The 18,867-nt window shown below is 39.8% G+C and overlaps 1 protein-coding gene across 3 annotated transcripts; it reads right to left on the reverse strand.

Annotated features, from left to right (window-relative positions):
• Positions 1-850: 850 nt before the first annotated feature.
• LOC143031132 (uncharacterized) lies at positions 851-16,368 on the reverse strand. 3 transcript variants are annotated; one of them, XM_076194616.1, is made up of 5 exons: positions 16,133-16,368; positions 13,502-13,585; positions 11,934-12,093; positions 4,990-5,059; positions 851-2,740 (listed from the first exon to the last, which is right to left on the reverse strand). In XM_076194616.1, the coding sequence occupies exon 5, from the start codon at positions 2,718-2,720 to the stop codon at positions 1,395-1,397; it is 1,326 nt and encodes a 441-aa protein (XP_076050731.1). In that variant the 5' UTR covers positions 2,721-2,740; positions 4,990-5,059; positions 11,934-12,093; positions 13,502-13,585; positions 16,133-16,368; the 3' UTR covers positions 851-1,394. The 3 variants fall into 3 exon arrangements, with proteins under 3 accessions (XP_076050731.1, XP_076050729.1, XP_076050732.1); XM_076194614.1 differs by lacking the exon at positions 11,934-12,093; XM_076194617.1 differs by lacking the exons at positions 13,502-13,585; positions 16,133-16,368 and adding an exon at positions 13,262-13,357.
• Between the last annotated feature and the right edge of the window lie 2,499 nt (positions 16,369-18,867).

Consider the following 18,867-nt stretch of genomic DNA (forward strand, 5'->3'; position numbering starts at 1 on the left):
CATAAACACAGGTCAGCTCGGAAACGAATCGCGCAGTTTTTAGTTGTGGTATTGTCGCAGACGAGTTAGTTTTGGTGCTGTATCATATCAGTATCGGAGCATGCCGCCTGAAGCTGTCAGTGTAGCAGAGACGGTCACGCCGTGGGTTGCTCTTTGTAAGGGGCGTGGTTTTAACACTGATCACATGAAGAATCGTCACCCCAATATGCACGGGCTTAAGACCAGCATGAAGCCCGCAGCGGAAAGGCCACTTCATGGTCCCAAGCCCCAGACACAGAATTAAAACAAGTGACATACGCGTGGGTCGTATTTCTTTACATCTTATACCTGGAAACCTATATAGGTGCGTTGGCAGCTGGGGCTGGATTGTAAGTCAGTACCAATGTGCAGGTGCATTGTCAAAGGACCTACTCGCTTAACCAAGGATTTTAGAGACAAACAATTCTTCTAATTCAACGTGATCCAGAACTAATGAATACTCTGCAACAGATGAACATGGTTTCATGTTATACTCTGCAACACATGAACATGGTTTCATGCTATACTCTGCAACAGATGAACATGGTTTCATGCTGTTGTTTCCTAAAACAATGTCAAAACGTTGGGGACTAAAACTATTCTCTTACAGGATCTCTTCACTGGACTTGGGCACCTATCCGGGTACCCTGGACTTGCAACATAACAGGGCAATGGATGTATTAAATCTTCATAATATCATCACTGAACACGTGGAGTATATTTCCCTATAATCAACAAATATGGGATCACGGATAAAAATAATCAAAATACACTGTTAAAAATGTTTAATTCTCTAATAGACATATCCTTTACATCACTTAATCCAATCCATGACAAGGCAATGGAGTGATTGAATGCTCTTCACAATATCATCAGTGAACTAGCGGCATTATATCTTTCCTTTTAATCAACAAACGGGATCACAGATAAAAAGTCAAAAATACATTGTATGAAAATTTCAACTCTCTGACAGACATATCCTTTACATTACTGAATCCAACAACGTTAACAATACCTTGCTTTCAGTTACCATGCAATTAAGATATAAACTCTTGAAATTCTCCAAATGATGCTGGTGTGTTTGCACTCATCCCTATCTTGTGCACGAGTTGCTCCTTTGCAGTGCATCAGCACAAAAGGTCTTATCCTCCACCCAAAACCTGCACTCCACAGGTACACCTTTGACCATAAACCTGCACTCCATATCATAGCCAGGGGTACTCTGATCAATGTTCTTCAATTCACATGATTATTCCTTACTCAAAGTTCTATTTCCCTAGCTCGCCATACCTGAGCTGAGGCACATCTGAATGCAGAATAAACATCAAGAAACTTGAAACAATTTCCAATATTTGCTTTGGAAAGGCAGCGCTGCTTTAGATGTCAAACAATTCCTCGGCCATTTCTTCATCTAGGACGTGCTCTTCGACTTTGAGGACCTGTTCTTCTTTGATCTCCCCCAACTGCATTTGTTGAAGCAAGGCAAGGTCGTAAGAATCTACAGTCTCCACTAGCTCCTCTTTGATTTGTCCTTGAGGAAATGATAGAAAACTGCTGGAACCCACTGAAGTGCCCAGAGATTCAATCTCGAACTTTTGATCACAAGTATCAAAAGTTCTGCCTAAAGCCTCATGTGTCTTGACGTGACTTTTGAACGCATAGGACCTAGAAAAAGAGGACTGACAGAGGTCACACTCGTAAGTCTTCTTCAAAACGGCGTGTGTTGTCTCCACGTGACTCTTCAACTCGGAAGGCCTAGAAAAAGAAGATTGACAAAGGTGACATTTGTGAGTCTCCCCCCTTGCATGAATCCTCCTCATATGACCCTTCAAGGAGCATGACTGAGAGAACGAGGCCTGGCAGACTGTGCACTGATGAGGCTTCTTGCGTTTATGAATCCTCATGTGGCGTTCCAAACCCCCTCCCTTGGCAAAGGAAGCTTTACAATACCTGCACCTGAAAGGCTTCTCTCCTGTGTGGGTCTTCAGGTGTCTCCTGAGATGACTCGACTGCGTGAACGAACACTTGCAATGGGTACACCGATACGGCCGTTCGCCCGTGTGGGTCCTTACATGAGCCCCCAAAGTTCCAGACTCGGAGAAGGACGCAACGCAAAAAGGGCATCTATACGGCCTCTCGCCGGTGTGGGTCCGAGTGTGCTTCTTGAGACTTCCGCCCTGAGTAAACGAGGCGTCGCAAATGGTGCATCGGTGGGGTTTGTCTCCCGTGTGTGTCCTCATGTGGTCGTTCAGAATGGTCGACTGGGAAAAGGAACCCTTGCAAACGGGGCACGTGTAAGGCCTCTCGCCGGTATGAACCCTCATGTGCTTCTTGAGTCCTCCAGGTCGAGTGAAATACGAATCGCAGAGCGTACATCCGTGCGGCTTTTCCCCCGTGTGGACGTACATGTGGTTCTTCAAGTGCCCCGACTGGCAAAAGGAAGAATCACAAAGGGGGCACTTGTGGGGACGCTCTCCAGTGTGGGTCCGCACGTGGGCCTTCAAGTTCGACGAGGAGGAAAAGGAAGCCGCGCAGATTCTACATCGGTATGCTCTCCCCCTCAAACAAGACTTGGGAGAGTATGTGGGGTCAGACTCGGCATCTTTCTTTGGTTTCCTCCTGGCACGTCTCGTTTTCGGCTTTGTTTTTGTTTTGTACTTCCCAATCATAACCACTTTCCTCTTCATTGCTGACTCCAACATTGTTGTGTATCTTCTTTTACCTGTAGGAATTAAAAACATCAATTCAGAGAACTATCAACACTGCCTTCCTGCATTTTTGTATCTAATGCAAAATACAATGTCTTTCAGACCAATATCATTAACATCTACAATGTGTTAATGGTATACGTTCATATTCTTGTTAGCAATGGCAAAAAGCAAATTCAATATCCACATGCATTTGACCTACCCTTGTAAATACAGAATGCACTGTTTTTCCCACTACTGCCCAACATTTCAATCTTCGCATATCTCCTATTACAAATGGATCACCATTTCTATAAGTCATGAAACAACTCTTGTAATTGACAATAATTGTACGCGATTTTGTTGTTTGTACACAATAAGAACATGGGTACATGTGTCCACTTATGCAAAGTAGACCACTTGGAAAAAGAATTTAACAAAGCAGAGAACTTATGTATATTACATCTTCAGTGCATTCTGTATTTACAAGGGTAGGTTAAGCACATGTGAATACTGCATACATACATACATACATATATATATAAATTTTCAACAACATTAACGTTTCACTTTTAATTCCATGTCATCACGATCGAGACTGACAATGTGCTCAATGGAGACATATGCAGAAACTGATATGCAGTGAAGCCAAGGACTCCAATCCAGCTCAGACGTACCAAAGTGAACAGTGACTAACCACTGCGCCATCAAGAGAGAGAAAAGTTGAGCACAATTTCTTATATTTGCATGCTCGAGTTACATACATATACATGAATCTTATGCTCAACCTATCCCCGCTATGATGGTGCAACAGTAGTATGTGCAATGGTAGTATGGCACAGGGGTTAGTCACTGTTCACTTTGGTACGTCTGAGCTAGGTTCGAGTCCTTGGCTTCACTGCATATAAGTTTCCGCATATTTCTCCGTAGAGTGCATTGTCAGTCTCGATCATGACATGGAATTAAAAGTGAAAAGTTAATGTGGTTGAAAATAGATTAATATCTGCACTGGGGACCATTCAGTGTGTGTGTGTGTGTGTGTGTGTATATTTACCTAGTTGTATTTTACGGGAAGGGGAGCTATGCTCGTGGTGTCCCGTCTTTATATCTCATTTTATCTAAACTATTTTTAAATTCATGTATTGTTTTTGCACACACTACTTTCTCATCTAACTTGTTCCAAATGTCTATTACTCTGTGAGGAAAGCTATTCTTTTTCAGATCTCTTCTGTAGCTGTCTTTCTTGATTTTCTTTCCATGTCCTCTTGTATTTCTTTCATCCCATTTTATTAGATCCTCCCTATCAATAATTTCTATGCCTTTCATGATTCTGTAAATAGTTATCAAATCTCCTCTCTCTCTTCTTTACTCTAGTGTCTGTAGCTCAAGTTTTGCTAGTCTCTCTTCATATGATAGTTTTGAGTGTTGGTGCCAATTTTGTAATTGTTCTTTGTTTTCTTTCAAGTTTTGTTATACATTTTTTTGTATTTGGTGACCACATCGTTGCTGAATATTCCAATCTTGGTCTTATCAAAGTGATTAATATTTTTTCACCATTTCTTCATCCAGGTATGTAAATGCCACTTTGATTGTTCTTATTAAATTATAAGTGTCTCCAAAAATCTTGTTTATATGTTTCTCAGTTGACATATTATTCATAATAATGACTCCCAGGTCCTTCTCATTTTCTACTTTTTTTATTCCTTCTTCTCCCAATTTATATGATCCTTCTATTCGTTTTTTGCTTTTTCCAAATTCCATTATACTACACTTTTTGGTATTGAACTCCATCTCCCACTTCTCACTCCATTCCCATACTTTATTGAGATCACTCTGTAGTGACTCACAATCTTCTTCCGTGTTCACTTTTTTTAACAGTTTTGCGTCATCTGCAAAGAAGCTCATGTAACTTTCAATTTCTTTATCCATATCATTAATATATATAGCAAACATTATTGGGGCCAAAACTGTTCCTTGGGGAACACCACTTATTACTTCATCCCAGTTAGTGTGTTTGTCTCTTATCACTATGTGTGTGTGCATGTGTGTGTATATATATATATATATATGTATATATATACATATATACATATATATATGTATATATGTATATCTATATGTATATATATATGTATATATGTATATCTATATGTATATATATATGTATATATGTGTATATATATATAATATATATATATACATATATGAATAACAGATAATTCATATATTTTCACCTACTGTTAATGAATGTTACAACTGATCCTACCAGACCATATGAACATACCTTTCCTTCTCTAAATCAGTTGTCTCGAAAGATGATCGTACTGCCACATTCTAAAAGCCACACTGCTCAGCTGCACGGGGGTGGAAATATTTTCCATCAATTCATAAATTCAACTGAATTTGTTGACATATAAAACAAAAGTATGTCATATGAATGAATATACATATATATATATATACACATATATATATATACATATATATATATATACATATATATACATACATATATATATATACATATATACACTAATCACGAAGAACCCACAGTCAGAATAAAAAGGAAACTTTAGAAGAATGTGTAACTTTTATATTTTGGCTAATAGCTATAGCCCTCTTCAGGAAAGTACAGATTAGAAGAATTTGCAGAGACATAAGTACAATGAGATACATGTAGAAGAGGAACACGCAGAGTTAAAACAGGACGACTCGTCACGCAGGGCGGAGTCAGAGATGATGGGATGTGTGGGTGGAGGTGTGAGGTCATGGGAAAGGGCGGGAAGAAGGGTCAGGCGGGTGATAATTCTTAACCAAGCGGCTCACAGCTAGCCGTGAGATAATGTCCGGGGACCATTGACCTTTGGAGATATTCAAGTTCGGACATTCTTCGATTAAGGCTGATTCAACAATTTTTCTTCTAAAACTACAGTTGGACTTGAACAAAATTTTGGCCTTGTCCCAGTCAAGACTGTGATTTTTATTCCGACTGTGGGTTCTTCGTGATTATTAATTACATATGTGCTACATTTTGTCAGATATATATATATATACACACATATATATATATGCAAGGTAACAACTTAAGAAAATAAAAAAATTGGAGCAGAGCACTCTCATATATTACATCTTCAGTGTAAGTTACAAAGAAAGTGGGTACAGCCAAACATAATATAGAAGGACAAGAGCATAAGGAAGTACACTAGGTGAGGTGGTGGACAAATTGTCTGGGCGTGGGTCACATAGCTGACTACATTATTGTGGTTACCTTGCATTTATAAAATGCATGTTCCCAGTGTTTTTATTACACACACACACACATATATATATATATATATATATATATATATATATATATATATATATATATATATGGCAGAAGAACATTCAGGAAATAAGACACTATGATCCAAATGTTTTCATCTATTCAGACATCTTTAGGGAATACAAGTTTGACTAAAATTCATCCTGAACAATTGTATGTTACAATTGTCCCACAAACCATATGAGAATTTCCATCATATTATCTTTCAGAATCACATTGACATCATTAGGATTGAAGTTCGTGAATCCTTCAGCATCAAAGTCAAGATGTTATAGTTTTCATCAAGGTATACCAGCAGAATGGAAACATAGACTACTTGATTACAATAGGATGAGATCTGTGTGCAGTGCTCTTAGTGATACTCAACAAAAAATTGGCTCGACTATTTAAAAACAGTGATTGAACCAAGCATGCCAACCTCAACTTTGTAGTTAATTTACCTCATAAACTTTTGGATAGTGAAGAAAAATGTGCTTTAGGATATGGCCTTAGTTTCACTGTCATTAAACAAAAAGTGGATTTTGTTAGTGTGGCTAAAGGGTTTTGTAATCTGGAAGAATTTGGCAATGTTCAAGCCTGAGACATCAACATCAGTAAAAGTCTTGTGTACAATTCGCTGTTAACTTCTAGGGTCCCAAACATTCCCTTAAGACACACCATGATTTAAAAAAGGATGACTTACACATTACAAAAGCAGACAAAAGCAATTGCATTGTAATTTCAAACAAAGTGGCTGTATAGAGTAAGAAATGTGGTGAGGAGGAGAGTTGGGGTGGAAAAGGAGTTTGGAGACAGAGTGGATGAAAGAGTATTGAGATGGTTTGGACACATGGAAAAAATGAGTGAAGATTAGCAGAGAAGTGTAGAAGGCAGAGGTGGATGGAGTGAACATGTGGGGGTGACCAATGATGAGATGGATGGATGGGGTGAAAGAGGAAAAAAGGGAAAAGATAGGGGTGAGCAGAGAATGGTTGTGTATGGGTGATGCTGTGATGCATGGAAGGGAGTGGGTGGGGGATGCTGGGTTAGGGATGTCTCCCAGTCTTTTTGAGCATAAGGGGATGGGGAGGGGGGGGGAACCAATTAAATGAAGCAACCTTGCTGTGGATGAACTGTGCCTTGCTGCATTGCTTGTGACACAGTGCAGTGGGCAAGATGCTGGGGTGGCTTGTTATCTAGGAGCCAAGAAAGGATGGTGTTGAATGGAGGTGGAGTATGTGGGAATAAAATGGGAGTGAATTTAAGTCTTTTGACTTTAGCTACCTCCCTTGTAAGGGGGAAAAATTCCTCAGTATATGTATAACAATATTCATTGCTTTCCATTGGCATGAATAGATTAGTGTCACATTCTATTGTATCTATAAGTTTTAAAGCATTTGGCCACATGAACATTGATATAATCAGAGCTTGACGTGAGCTTCGAGAACCAAAACAAACAAGATCCTGAAAGGGACGTAAAACTTACATCATTGTTTTCTTTGAAATTTGTGAGTCAAGCTCTAGGTCCAACACATGTAAACTGAGAGATGTCACTACAGAACACTAATCAGGACACATTCTCTCAGTGTAAGAGTTGTCAATGCCCAGAATTCTCTTCCTTGCAGTCATGCTTAAGTGGTTATAATATTGGCCCGTTTTTCCTCCCCAATCCTAAAACCAACTGGGTCTGGGTAAGCCCAATGTATCTGGTACATTGGGTGGTACCTTGGGGGAACCCAATTTACCTGTTTATCTTGTTATTTTATGAGATATACAGGGTGTTCAGAATAAATTTGATATATTTTTTTTTCTGTCATTTCAGAACCGTTTGAAGGATTTAATAGAGGTAAAGTGCAACGGATAGACGATTCTGTGTACTGTTGGTGGTTGTGAGAGCTAGAAAGCATGGACGACTGGAAAGCACCGGAATATTGGAAGAGAAAGACCTGCATCTGATGATTTGCACTGGATTAAAAAAATTGGAAATCTTAGCTGCAGCTCAGTGCTCCTTGAATACCGTGAAGGCCATGAAATGTGAATTGAAGAATTGCGACAGAGATGTGGAAGCAGTGGCTAGCAGGGAGGATTATAGCAGGCGTTAAGACTCTGTCCGCACAATGAAATTTGTCAAGAAGCTGCAAGAAAAGGTGTGGCAAGCTCCAGGCAAGGCAATGTGGACCTTAGCAAGAGAGATGGGTGTCGGTGTGGCGACTATGAAGAAAGCGCTGAATGAGGATCTTTGCTACTCCTCACATAAGAAATGCAAGGGCCGACTACTCACCGCCTACCAAAAGCCAAGAAATTCCCCAACAAGGTCAAACACCCAGTCAAGCTGGGGATGCTCTGGTTCTTCTCAGATGAGAAGAACTTCTGCCAGGACCAGTTGCACAATTTACAGAACAACAGGTGGTTAGCCTACAGTCTGCACAAAGTCCTGTGCTTCATGAAAATCAAGTTCCCTCAATCTGTGATGGTCTTTGGGTGTGTTTCCAATGAAGTCCACGTCATGGCACCCCACTTCTTTGAAGAGGGACTCAGACTCACTTCAGATGGTTATATTGAGATGCTGTCCACTGCTGTCAAGCACTGGGTGGAGAAGGAGGCTGTGGGAAGACCATATGTTTGACAGCAGGACTCGGCTCCATGTCACACCTCCAGGAAAACCCACAGGTTGCTGTCTGAGAACGTCTACAACTTCACCAGTCCCAACATCTGGCCCCCAACTCGCCTGATTGCAATCCCATGGACTATTATGTGTGGGGTGCAGTTGAAAAAGACACCAATTGCACCACCTGCAACACCAAGGACGAGCTGTTGGCCAGGATCAAACTGGTGTTCAGGGATCTCTTGAAGGACACTGTGAAGGCTGTGCTGCTGGTTTGGGTCCCACCTGGAGGCCATGGTGGAGGCTCAGGGCAGCTTCTTTGAGTGAACTGTATCTGGCAAAAGATCCTCTAAGAGATGGACTTTGAATTTCGAGAATACATCAATTTTTGGCCAATATATGACATTTTTCTTTACTTTTTGAAAGTGTCAAATTTACCCTGAACACCTTGTATTATGACTTATATATTTCTATTGTTGGTTCTGATTGACAATTGTAACAAATACATGAAAATCAAATGATTAACCACTTCAGTATGAGTCAAATTCTCGTGCACAGCATTGGCTGTCATATGTACAATGCATCACACTACTTGCATTATAAAATATAAAGTCACTGCTGTATTACTCATTCTATTTCACTCTGAGTAATAATAAACACAGAAAATGTGATCAAACCAGTTCACAGAATCTGGGGGTAACTCATGTACAACTACAAAAAGATAAATATGATCAAGATGCCAATGCTGGCGTCATCTTGTTCCTACTCACGCCTCATGATACCTCCATGGGCATCATTGTACTGAAGTGGTTAGAAACTGAAGGACTCCTTGTTGCATTATACTTTTTACAGATTACAATGCATCCAGCATTCGGTGCGTGGAGCTGGTCCTTCGAAGAATGCCTTTTTTTTTTTTTTTATATATTGGTTTCCTAAAGGACTACTCAAACTGTCAATTTGTCAAATGCAGTCAGTGCAGGTGTTATGCCAACATTAACTCATGTAATTGCAATGAACAACTAAATCTAACCCAGAGCATGGATATCTAACTAAATGCCTGGAATTCTCACCTATTTTAAAGGCTTCATGAGTTAGACTACTAAAATGTGGAAAGTCTATCTTGGCAGTGTGTGATTGCACCTCACATGTTTTCTTGAGCCAGTTTTGTGTGCTAAGCATGACACATTGGGTATGGCAAACTTCTGATCTGATTGGACAATCATGCCAGGATCATTAGCTTTTGAAGTCCTACCCTGTATTTTACTTTTCAAGAAGTTAGCTAGGAGTTCCTTCTTCAACTGCCAAATATTTTTAGGAACAATCTTTTTTTTTCTTTACTGTGGCAGGCAGACATAATCTCCTGAAGCCCACAAACAGTAGCACAGAATTTGCATCTGCACTTCTACAAGCCACAACAGAGTGCAGATAAGTTCTGGGAGTTTTTTTGTTCTCCAACAGCCATTTTCATTCATCCATAGTTGTTCACACTTGTATTTTGTATTTGGCTTTATGAAATACGGTTTTAGGATAACTCTGTTTCCCTTCATAGTGTCTAACAAATTCTGGAAGCACATCTTTATGCTTCAAACAAAATTCATCAGACCTCCCTTCAAAGGTGAATGCATCATCAGTTTTAGCAGCATCATGTTCTCCAAATAGGCCATTTACTACAAATTTCTTGTGTTTTCTGAGGGGTGACTACTTTCTCTGAGATCACATGGTCTTTTATTAGTTTCATACATAAATATTTGGTGACCACTGGAAAAGAAAAAAAAAAGGCCTTCGAAACTGCCTTTTCATCACAACCCATCCTAACATTTGTAGCATCCAATTTACAACTCAACTTTGACCTGATGCATCACAAGAATAGTATGTTCCATACTTCTCATTCCAATGCAGCTTCACTGTTTGTTGCTAAGAATGAATTAAATTCCTGATTTGTCATCCTATGGTAGAGCACCATATCAGGTAAATTGCTGTCCTTCAAGAATGAGTTCTATTATCCCATTCCCTGTACAATCATCAGCTAAAATTTCCTCCTTACTGCATTCTGCTTCCTCTTTCTAGTATTCAGTGTCTGTTCCTGGAGTGCAGGTACGTCCACTCTATCACAGTGGTTTTGGAATTTGCCATGACAGGTGTTTCCCTCTGGGTAATTCCCTATATATTCAACTATTGCAGGACCCCGAGCATGCACATTAGCCATACACTCGGGGAACTCAAACCAGGTTACGCGTTTCTTGTAATTATCCTTTCTGGTCAGTGACGTATAGTACCTGTGCATCTTAAGGATATGTTTGAGCTCTGGCTGTGGTTGCAGTGGGATCCATTTTACTTTCTTTTCAACCTTTTTGGCAGTACAAAATTCACCTTTTCTCAAAGATAACAATCTCAAAGAAAAATCTTCTTTCAGTTCGAAATGCATATTAACTGTTGTTCCCTTCTTACTGTTCCACGGTCCACAATCATCTGGATACACCCTATGCTTTAGTTTTCCTACCGGCTGCGGATTCCTGATCAGATAATTGATGTTGCTTTTAGGACCTAAGGGAATTTTGGGCAAAATGCATTCTGCACCAGCCAACCGTATGCTGTTAAAACACTGCTCAGCGGTGAGAGGTTTCAATGGCTCTTCTGAATTGCCAGCACTTGAATGGTCATCTGTTTCAGGATGGACATTGTCAGATCTGGATATGTCAGGGTTACTATCTGAAGGCGACATATCCGAGGAGGCAACATCCAAGAGAGTCACACCATGAGGGGAGCACTCAGATCTCAATAGACCAAGGATGCTGTCATTAGGAGACAAATCTGGGGAGGCAAGAGTTTTATTTACAGTAAATAAATTTTCAGGGACACAAAATTATTTAGTTTACAAGCATCCAATAATAAGACTAAGTCCTCTGTAACAACATGCATATAAATTTTACTTGATCAGTGTTGGTCTAACAACTCATTTTAAGTAATTTCCTGTGAAGTGACGTCATGAACCTATTTTACAATCGACCCTCCATTTAATGGACTCCAATGCAACGGATCCCCCATTTAGTGTACAAAAAACCACATCCGTTATAAAGCCCAACAATGGCCCAATCATCTGTAGCTGCATACAGTTGTCCAATCCAAGTCATTCATCCATTGTCATCCAATACTTTACAGAGATATGTCAACCCATAAATACACCATGCTGCCCAAGAAAGAACTTTATCTCTATTCATATATTTCATGTTTACCTGCTGTTTGTGTTAAAACTAATCAATAATAAAATATTACCATATTTCCAGGCACATTAAAAGAAACCAATAAAAGTATAACATACCAAATTGCCAATAACAGGTCTGTCATTTGCCAATCCAGTCTGTTCTTTTTACATTTGGCAGGAATGCACCGGTCACTGCACACATTTGTCCATGAAATGGAGGGTCAAGTGTTCCGACTCTGCTATTCCATAGTTTCAATCGAAGAGTAGAACTGACCTTCTAGAAGAGAGGACAAAATCGATTTGGCCCATATGCCTGAGGATTTTCCCTTCCAGCTCAAACGCGCTGTATATGCACGTACTCTCCTACGTCGCACTTGAGCATGTTATGCACGCAATTATTCAAAGGTTGAACTGCAGACTTTCACTCATGATTGTAAACTCTTGAAAGTTGCATTCTAGCTTGTCACTATATGGGTTTATCCTTCTATCATGTGTTTTAAATCTAAGAATTCATTATTATAAAAAAACATATGAACACATATGTATACATATCACTGGTGAGAAATATAGTGCATATATGTATATACATACACATATGTATGTACATATACCAATGACTATATCTTCATTACAAAGGAAGTAGCCAAAGCCAAATGCACAAATCCACTCCCACCCCTTTCATCCCCCACTTCCTTTCACCACCCCTCCCTCTCTTCTTGGCTCCTCCTGGATGACGGGTCATCCCTGCATCTCACCCACTGCCCTGGATCAGAAGCAAGACACAGCACATCCAAAGCAAGGTTGCTACAGTTAATTGGCGACCCCCCTCCTCATGTAGAAAAAGAGAAGACAGGGAGAAATCCTTTCGGGCAGCATTATAATATTATTCACACATACTCCCTCACCTTCCCCTATCCATTCATCACAGCATCATCCATACACAACCATTCTCCACTCACCCCTATCTTCCGTTTTCTCTTTTCCTCAACAGACATTCTCCTCTTTCTCAATGCTTCTATTACTCCATCAATCAATCTCAACCTTAGTCACCCCCTCCACCTCTGCCTTCCACACTTCTTTTTTTAATCTTTCTTCACTCGTTCTTTCCATGTGCCCAAACCATCCTAATACTCTTTCATCAACCCTATCTTCCAGCTCCATTTCCACCCCCAGACACCTCCTCCTCACCTCCTCGTTTCTCTATCCAGCTTAGTAACCCCAACCATACTTCACAGGCATTTCAACTCAAATACAAGTAACCTCTTGAATATGATATACCTATGTATACATCATGAGCTAGTGAGGTATAGCTACTGCCAGCAAAAATCTCAGACCCAAATTTCAACATATGGGACATATCAATCTGTAAATAAATACTTGAGGTGATACATAATTGTTGGTGGAAGACCACAATGCATTTGAAAGCATACAAAACAGCCACTCACTTGACTGCAGTGGAAGTGCCTCTTATGTCTTTGAGATGTCTCCAACTTTTAGGACCCACTGTTTTGCCATAAAGATAACTCACTGATTTTACTCTTATTCAGCTTAGTTTAAATTCACCAAATCTTGAATTGAAGGAAGAGAATTACATAAACCTGGTCATAGCTGTCCCTTCACATTTTCACCACATTCTCTGGGGATGCAACAATATATATTAATTACTAAACTGTTTTCATACTTACTTGGTAATGTCTTGAGGTCCTTCTTCACAATCGTGGTTGTCCACAGGCTAGATCTGGTGTCTTTGTACAAAGTGTCCACCTGATCTGGTATGATGTTCAATAGATCAATAATCTGTACCACTTACAATCACAAAACAAATGAAAACATGTGAAATGTTTCAATATATTCGGCCAATGAGTAGATTCAATACTCGTATTCTTATTTGAATACTTGTCCTAAAACCACAAAACAGGATTTATTGCATTCAAATATTTACTCCTGTATCAATATCCTTCAATATCAATATACACTCTATTAAGGATTTGTTGGTAAACCTTGTTCCTGCTGTGGTGTTCCTCAAGGAGATAAAGCATTTATAAACATTCTTCCCTGACCCTGAACTCATGGTTTCATTAAGGTTCAAAAACCCAACTTGTCTTTGTTTCAATGTGTAAAAAGTCTAATGTAGGACACTTCAATTGTTGACCCGACATTACCTCATTTTTTACACCTTTTTAAACACCTGATATATCAATTATTTTGCTTCATAATATAAAATAGTACTTAATATATTGTCTTCATTATCAACCAAGAAAACATTAACTTATCTGAAATGAGCAAAGTATAAGGATTACAAAGGATTACAAAGGCGGAGCATACTGACAGGAGACTGGTTCATAACTAGGTCGGATGCGGAAAAAATTACAGTAACGATAAATAAATAAGTAGATATAAATCATAATTATATAAATAATAATAAATAAAATAATGAAATAATTGCATTGGTATAGTTAGATAGTAAACAAACAGGTAAATACTAAATAATAATAGATATATATCTAATAATAAATGAAAAACAAACAAATAATAATATACAAATAATATATAATAAATGGCAGGCATTACAGCATCTTGCTTAGGTGTTTATCCAAATGAATCTTAAAGCTTCAATCCTAATGAATCATACTTCAGTAATTTGTTAGATATGTGTGGTATTAGTCAATAGAGGAAATTTTAAGTTTGAGCAGTTCATATATCCTTGTGTGAGGCACCTCAAACAGTTTTTGCCATTAAATAAAAAACAGGGTTTATTTTTAGAAGTGCACAACTAAATGATATAGCAATAAGAAATTAAAAATGTTATCAATTAAATATCAACATGTTTTTCTTAGCAGATATCAATTAACAAAAAATCTTGCTAAAAGCAAATACACTACTGAATAAAGCTGTGACAATGGATTTGAGATACCATGTTGTTGTCTGTCCAGCCCCACCAATGTCAGTTTGATGATGGCAATGGCTATTTACCTAATTTTACCTAGTTGTATTACACATGAAGGGAGCTATGTTCATGGTGACCCGTCTTTGTATCTTTCAGCATCAAGTTTTTTCTTAAAATCTTGAATAGTATTTGCACACACTGTTTCTTTATCTAAGTTATTCCAGATATCAGCACTCTGTGTGGGAAGCTATTTTTTCAGATCGCTTCTATAGTTATCCTTTTTGAGTTTCTTTTCATGACTTCTTGTTTTTCCATTGTCATTTTTAGTACAGTAAATCATTCCTATCAAGGGTGTTCTACTCCAAGTGACGTCATATTTTTTAAACGGTGTTACAGACCTGGGCTTCATGCTTCTTATGAAGCCATGAAATTCTTCTTTACCCTGTAGTCCAATCAGATGCCAAAACCGGCTGTCAACATCCCTGATGATGATGATGGCAGCCCTAATGGCCTCTAGCATTACAGGTACTGCATTACTAAATACAGGTTAGGTTAGACCAATTTATACTTAACTTCTTTAACTTCAGCATCTATCAAAACAGTCTCAAACACTAGTCGCTGTGTTCGACAACATATTACTTTTACACACTTTTTCTGCCATTGATTTCACCCAAGAAAAACGTTGATGCTGAAATATTATAATTTAAAAAACATTTTATCTTTTATCCCTATATAATTTATGTGTACACTGCTTAAGATTTACCAGAAATATAAATAATTTTCTAACATATATGTTCTACTAGAATAACGACTAACTTTAATAAACAAACTTGCTCATTAAGCTCAAAATTCTTTGTCTTCATCAAGGCTATGATTTAAATAAAAACTAAATTATAATGAATCCATAAAATATCAATTTGTAACATTACATATGTGACAGAGTGAAGATGTTCTAACTAAAATGTGATAAGTTGTAATAAGATATAATTTAAAAGTAGTATATGCATTTAGGGCCAAAATGTCCTGAATCTAGAGCATTTGATAATTTGGACCATGGGCATGGAAACTAGGATGTTTGGGCCAATGCACAGACATAAGCTCACAAAATAAAAATAAATTTTAAATTTATTTTTTCTTGAATTGAAGGACGAGATTTACATAAACCTAGTCACAGCTGTCTTTGTTTACATCTTCACTATTTCCTTCAAGGACGCAACAATCTTTACAAGTTGCTGCACTCTCTTTATACTTTGGTCTTCACGTCTTTTTCCTTACAGTCGTAGTGGTCCACCAGCCAAATCTAGTGTTTTAGTACAAAGTTTCCACTTCATTTGACATGACGTTCAACAGATCAATAATGTGTACCATTTCCAAACAAAACAAATAACACGTGAAATGTTTCAATATTCATGTTCTAATCTATACTTACTCGTCCTTAACACGTCCAATGGGATATGTTGCGTTCAAACTTCTATTTCTGCATCAATATCCTTCGGCGTAAACTATTACCATGTCAACTCTTGTAGATTATCTCTTTGTAAAAAGAACAAACCGTCCTGCACAACCACTTGTGTGCACAACAGACTGTGATGACACACCACATTGAATCTCCCCTGATTTTTTTATGGAACGTGGCATGTTACAAAGTTCGTTAGCTATTTGCCGCTTAGTGAAGAAATACGTCAAGATACTACCTAGCAAATCTCATACTGTTCAAAAGTATAAAAAGACTACCGAAGAACATTCGAAGTAGTAAATATAACAAGCAATAGTAAATATAGAATATATTACTTCATAATGTAACGAGTTAAGTGTTATTCTGGATAATATAACAATACCATGGTTCTAGCGCCGATGGCACTGGAAAGTTTCCCAGAATATTTTTGGAGACGATATTATAAATACTGTACATTCAAACATTCCTTCAATATGTATAAATCTACTGATGATGGCGGAATTACGAGTTTTGGGTTGGTTATTTATTTCGAAGCCGATTCACTCATTGTTCATGAAATGCAACAGAAATATTATTTTTTATTTTATTTTCTGCTTATTCATTTATTTACTTGTTTACTTTCCTTAATATAATTGTATTGGTTTATTTTTGTTGTGTTTACCAGAAGGGTACATTTAACTGTAATCCTTGCAATGCTAATGTGGGATGCGACTGTAAGAGAGGCAAGATTCTCTATCAGGAGTACCTAAAATTAAGAAGCCGCGTTTATCTGCCTTTTATATTTTACTTATGAACGTTTTCACGCATGAACATTTTTGCCCCGCATACAAATAAAACAACAATAACTCATTAGCCATTATACTAATCTTGTAATATAAAATTTAACTGACATAATGCATAAATGTGCTGGCTATGGCCGTGTTAGCTTTTTTGAAGTATTAGTTTGGACAAGATTAGAATTTATTCTCACAATGAGTGACAGTGAAAGAGTAAAATCTTATTTCAATGTCAACCTATGTTGAATTAGGCGACTTTCCGGGAGAGAAGTCAGAGACCACATTCAATCCCTGGCTCTGTCCCTTGCGGTGAACTCCTGGCTGGAACGCCTCTTTGCCTCCTCAGTAAGGGAGTTCTTACCCGAACTGCAACCCCAGGAAGAATGCGACCTCCAGGCTCTATTGGAAAGCGCGAGCAGAGCCCTGAAGCATCAGGCGGCCTGCCTCTCAACGTCTTGGGCCAACTTCGAGTCCCGCAGGAGAGACACCATCCTAGGGGACCCCAGTGACCCCCTCCTCAGAGAGATTTATGCTCCATTGAAGAGGGCCTCCCTTCTAACCCACACGCTGATTCCCCCGGAAATGGTGGGCTCGGCAATCACAAGCGCAAACCAATTGATGCATAACAGAGCCATCGAGAGAACAGCCGTCCCTAGCTCGAGGCCAAGCCCCCCCCCCCCCCATCGGCCCCTAGGTTCTCTCAGACGCAGAGGCAGCCTTTTCATCCCCCTAAGAGAGAAGAGAGGCCACCCCTCCATTCCAAGTCGAAAACACAGACAGCAAAGCTCCGCCCCTTTCCGAATAGAGAACCTAGACTCAAACATTATAGAGGCTCCGGACCCCCCCCCCCCCCCCGCAGAAAATTCTAGAAATTCACCTGCCCGCCCGCAGAAGATAGGAGGTTGCCTCTCTCTCTACTGGAGGGCATGGGGAGAGGCAGGGGCGGACGACTGGACCATACAGGTCATCAAGGCAGGCTATCGCTTTCCCTTTCACACCGTCCCAAGCCTCTCCCCCTATCCCATCCAAGTCAGCAGCTACCATCCGGACTCGGATCGCGGGCGGGCCCTAGCGGAGGAAATCTCCGTTCTGCTTCAGAAAGGAGCTCTAGAGGAAGTCTCGACTCCGGACCCAGGGTTCTAGTCTCCCCTCAACAAGTTCCTTTCCCTGACGAAGTTCCGAATGGACACCCCAGAGTCCGTAAGGGCGTCTATCAGGGAAGGGGACTTCATTGTGTCACTGGACCTCCAAGATGCCTATTTCCAAATACCAGTGCATCCCTCATCCAGAAAATTCCTCAGAATCGTCCACAAGGGCAACACCTTCCAGTTCACCTGCATATGCTTCGGCCTTTCCACAGCACCCCAAGTCTTCACCAGAGTGTTCAAACTCGTTTCAGCGTGGTCACACTCCAAAGGAATTCGCCTACTCCGCTACCTGGACGATTGGCTGATCCTGGCACATTCCCCCCAGCTATGCCAAGAACACCCGAGAATGGTCCTAACCTTCGTCCACAAATTGGGCACCATAGTCAACCAGACGAAGTCAGATTTCATTCCAAGACAGAGAGTCACATACCTGGGTATGGTCCTGGACTCTTCCATAATGAAGTCCTTCCCAGTAGAGAAGAGAGTCCAGAACCTCACTTCTCTCGTTGTACAAGCACTATCGACCGGGTCCCTGACGGCGAAACAGTGCCAAGTCCTCCTGGGCCATATGGCCCCCGTCGAAAGGTTAATCCCCAGGAGCAGACTAAGGATGCGACCTCTACAGTGGCTCCTCAAGTCTCAGTGGTCCCCACAAGGGGGAAACACCCGCCAACGCATCACCCTTACCGGAGAAGTCAAGGATTCTCTTCTCTGGTGGAAGGACCCGTGCAACCTGCTCGTGGGGATGCCCCTCGGCCCATCTCCCCCCGAAGTCCTCCTATTC

Source organism: Oratosquilla oratoria, chromosome 12, assembly GCF_046742065.1.
Source record: "Oratosquilla oratoria isolate Oo_2021 chromosome 12, ASM4674206v1, whole genome shotgun sequence".
NCBI classification, from domain to species: Eukaryota; Metazoa; Arthropoda; class Malacostraca; order Stomatopoda; family Squillidae; genus Oratosquilla; species Oratosquilla oratoria.

Bases quoted from the DNA above. Each gene is read 5' to 3' on its own strand.
- LOC143031132 (XM_076194614.1), bottom strand. From the start codon at position 2,720: ATGTTGGAGTCAGCAATGAAGAGGAAAGTGGTTATGATTGGGAAGTAC.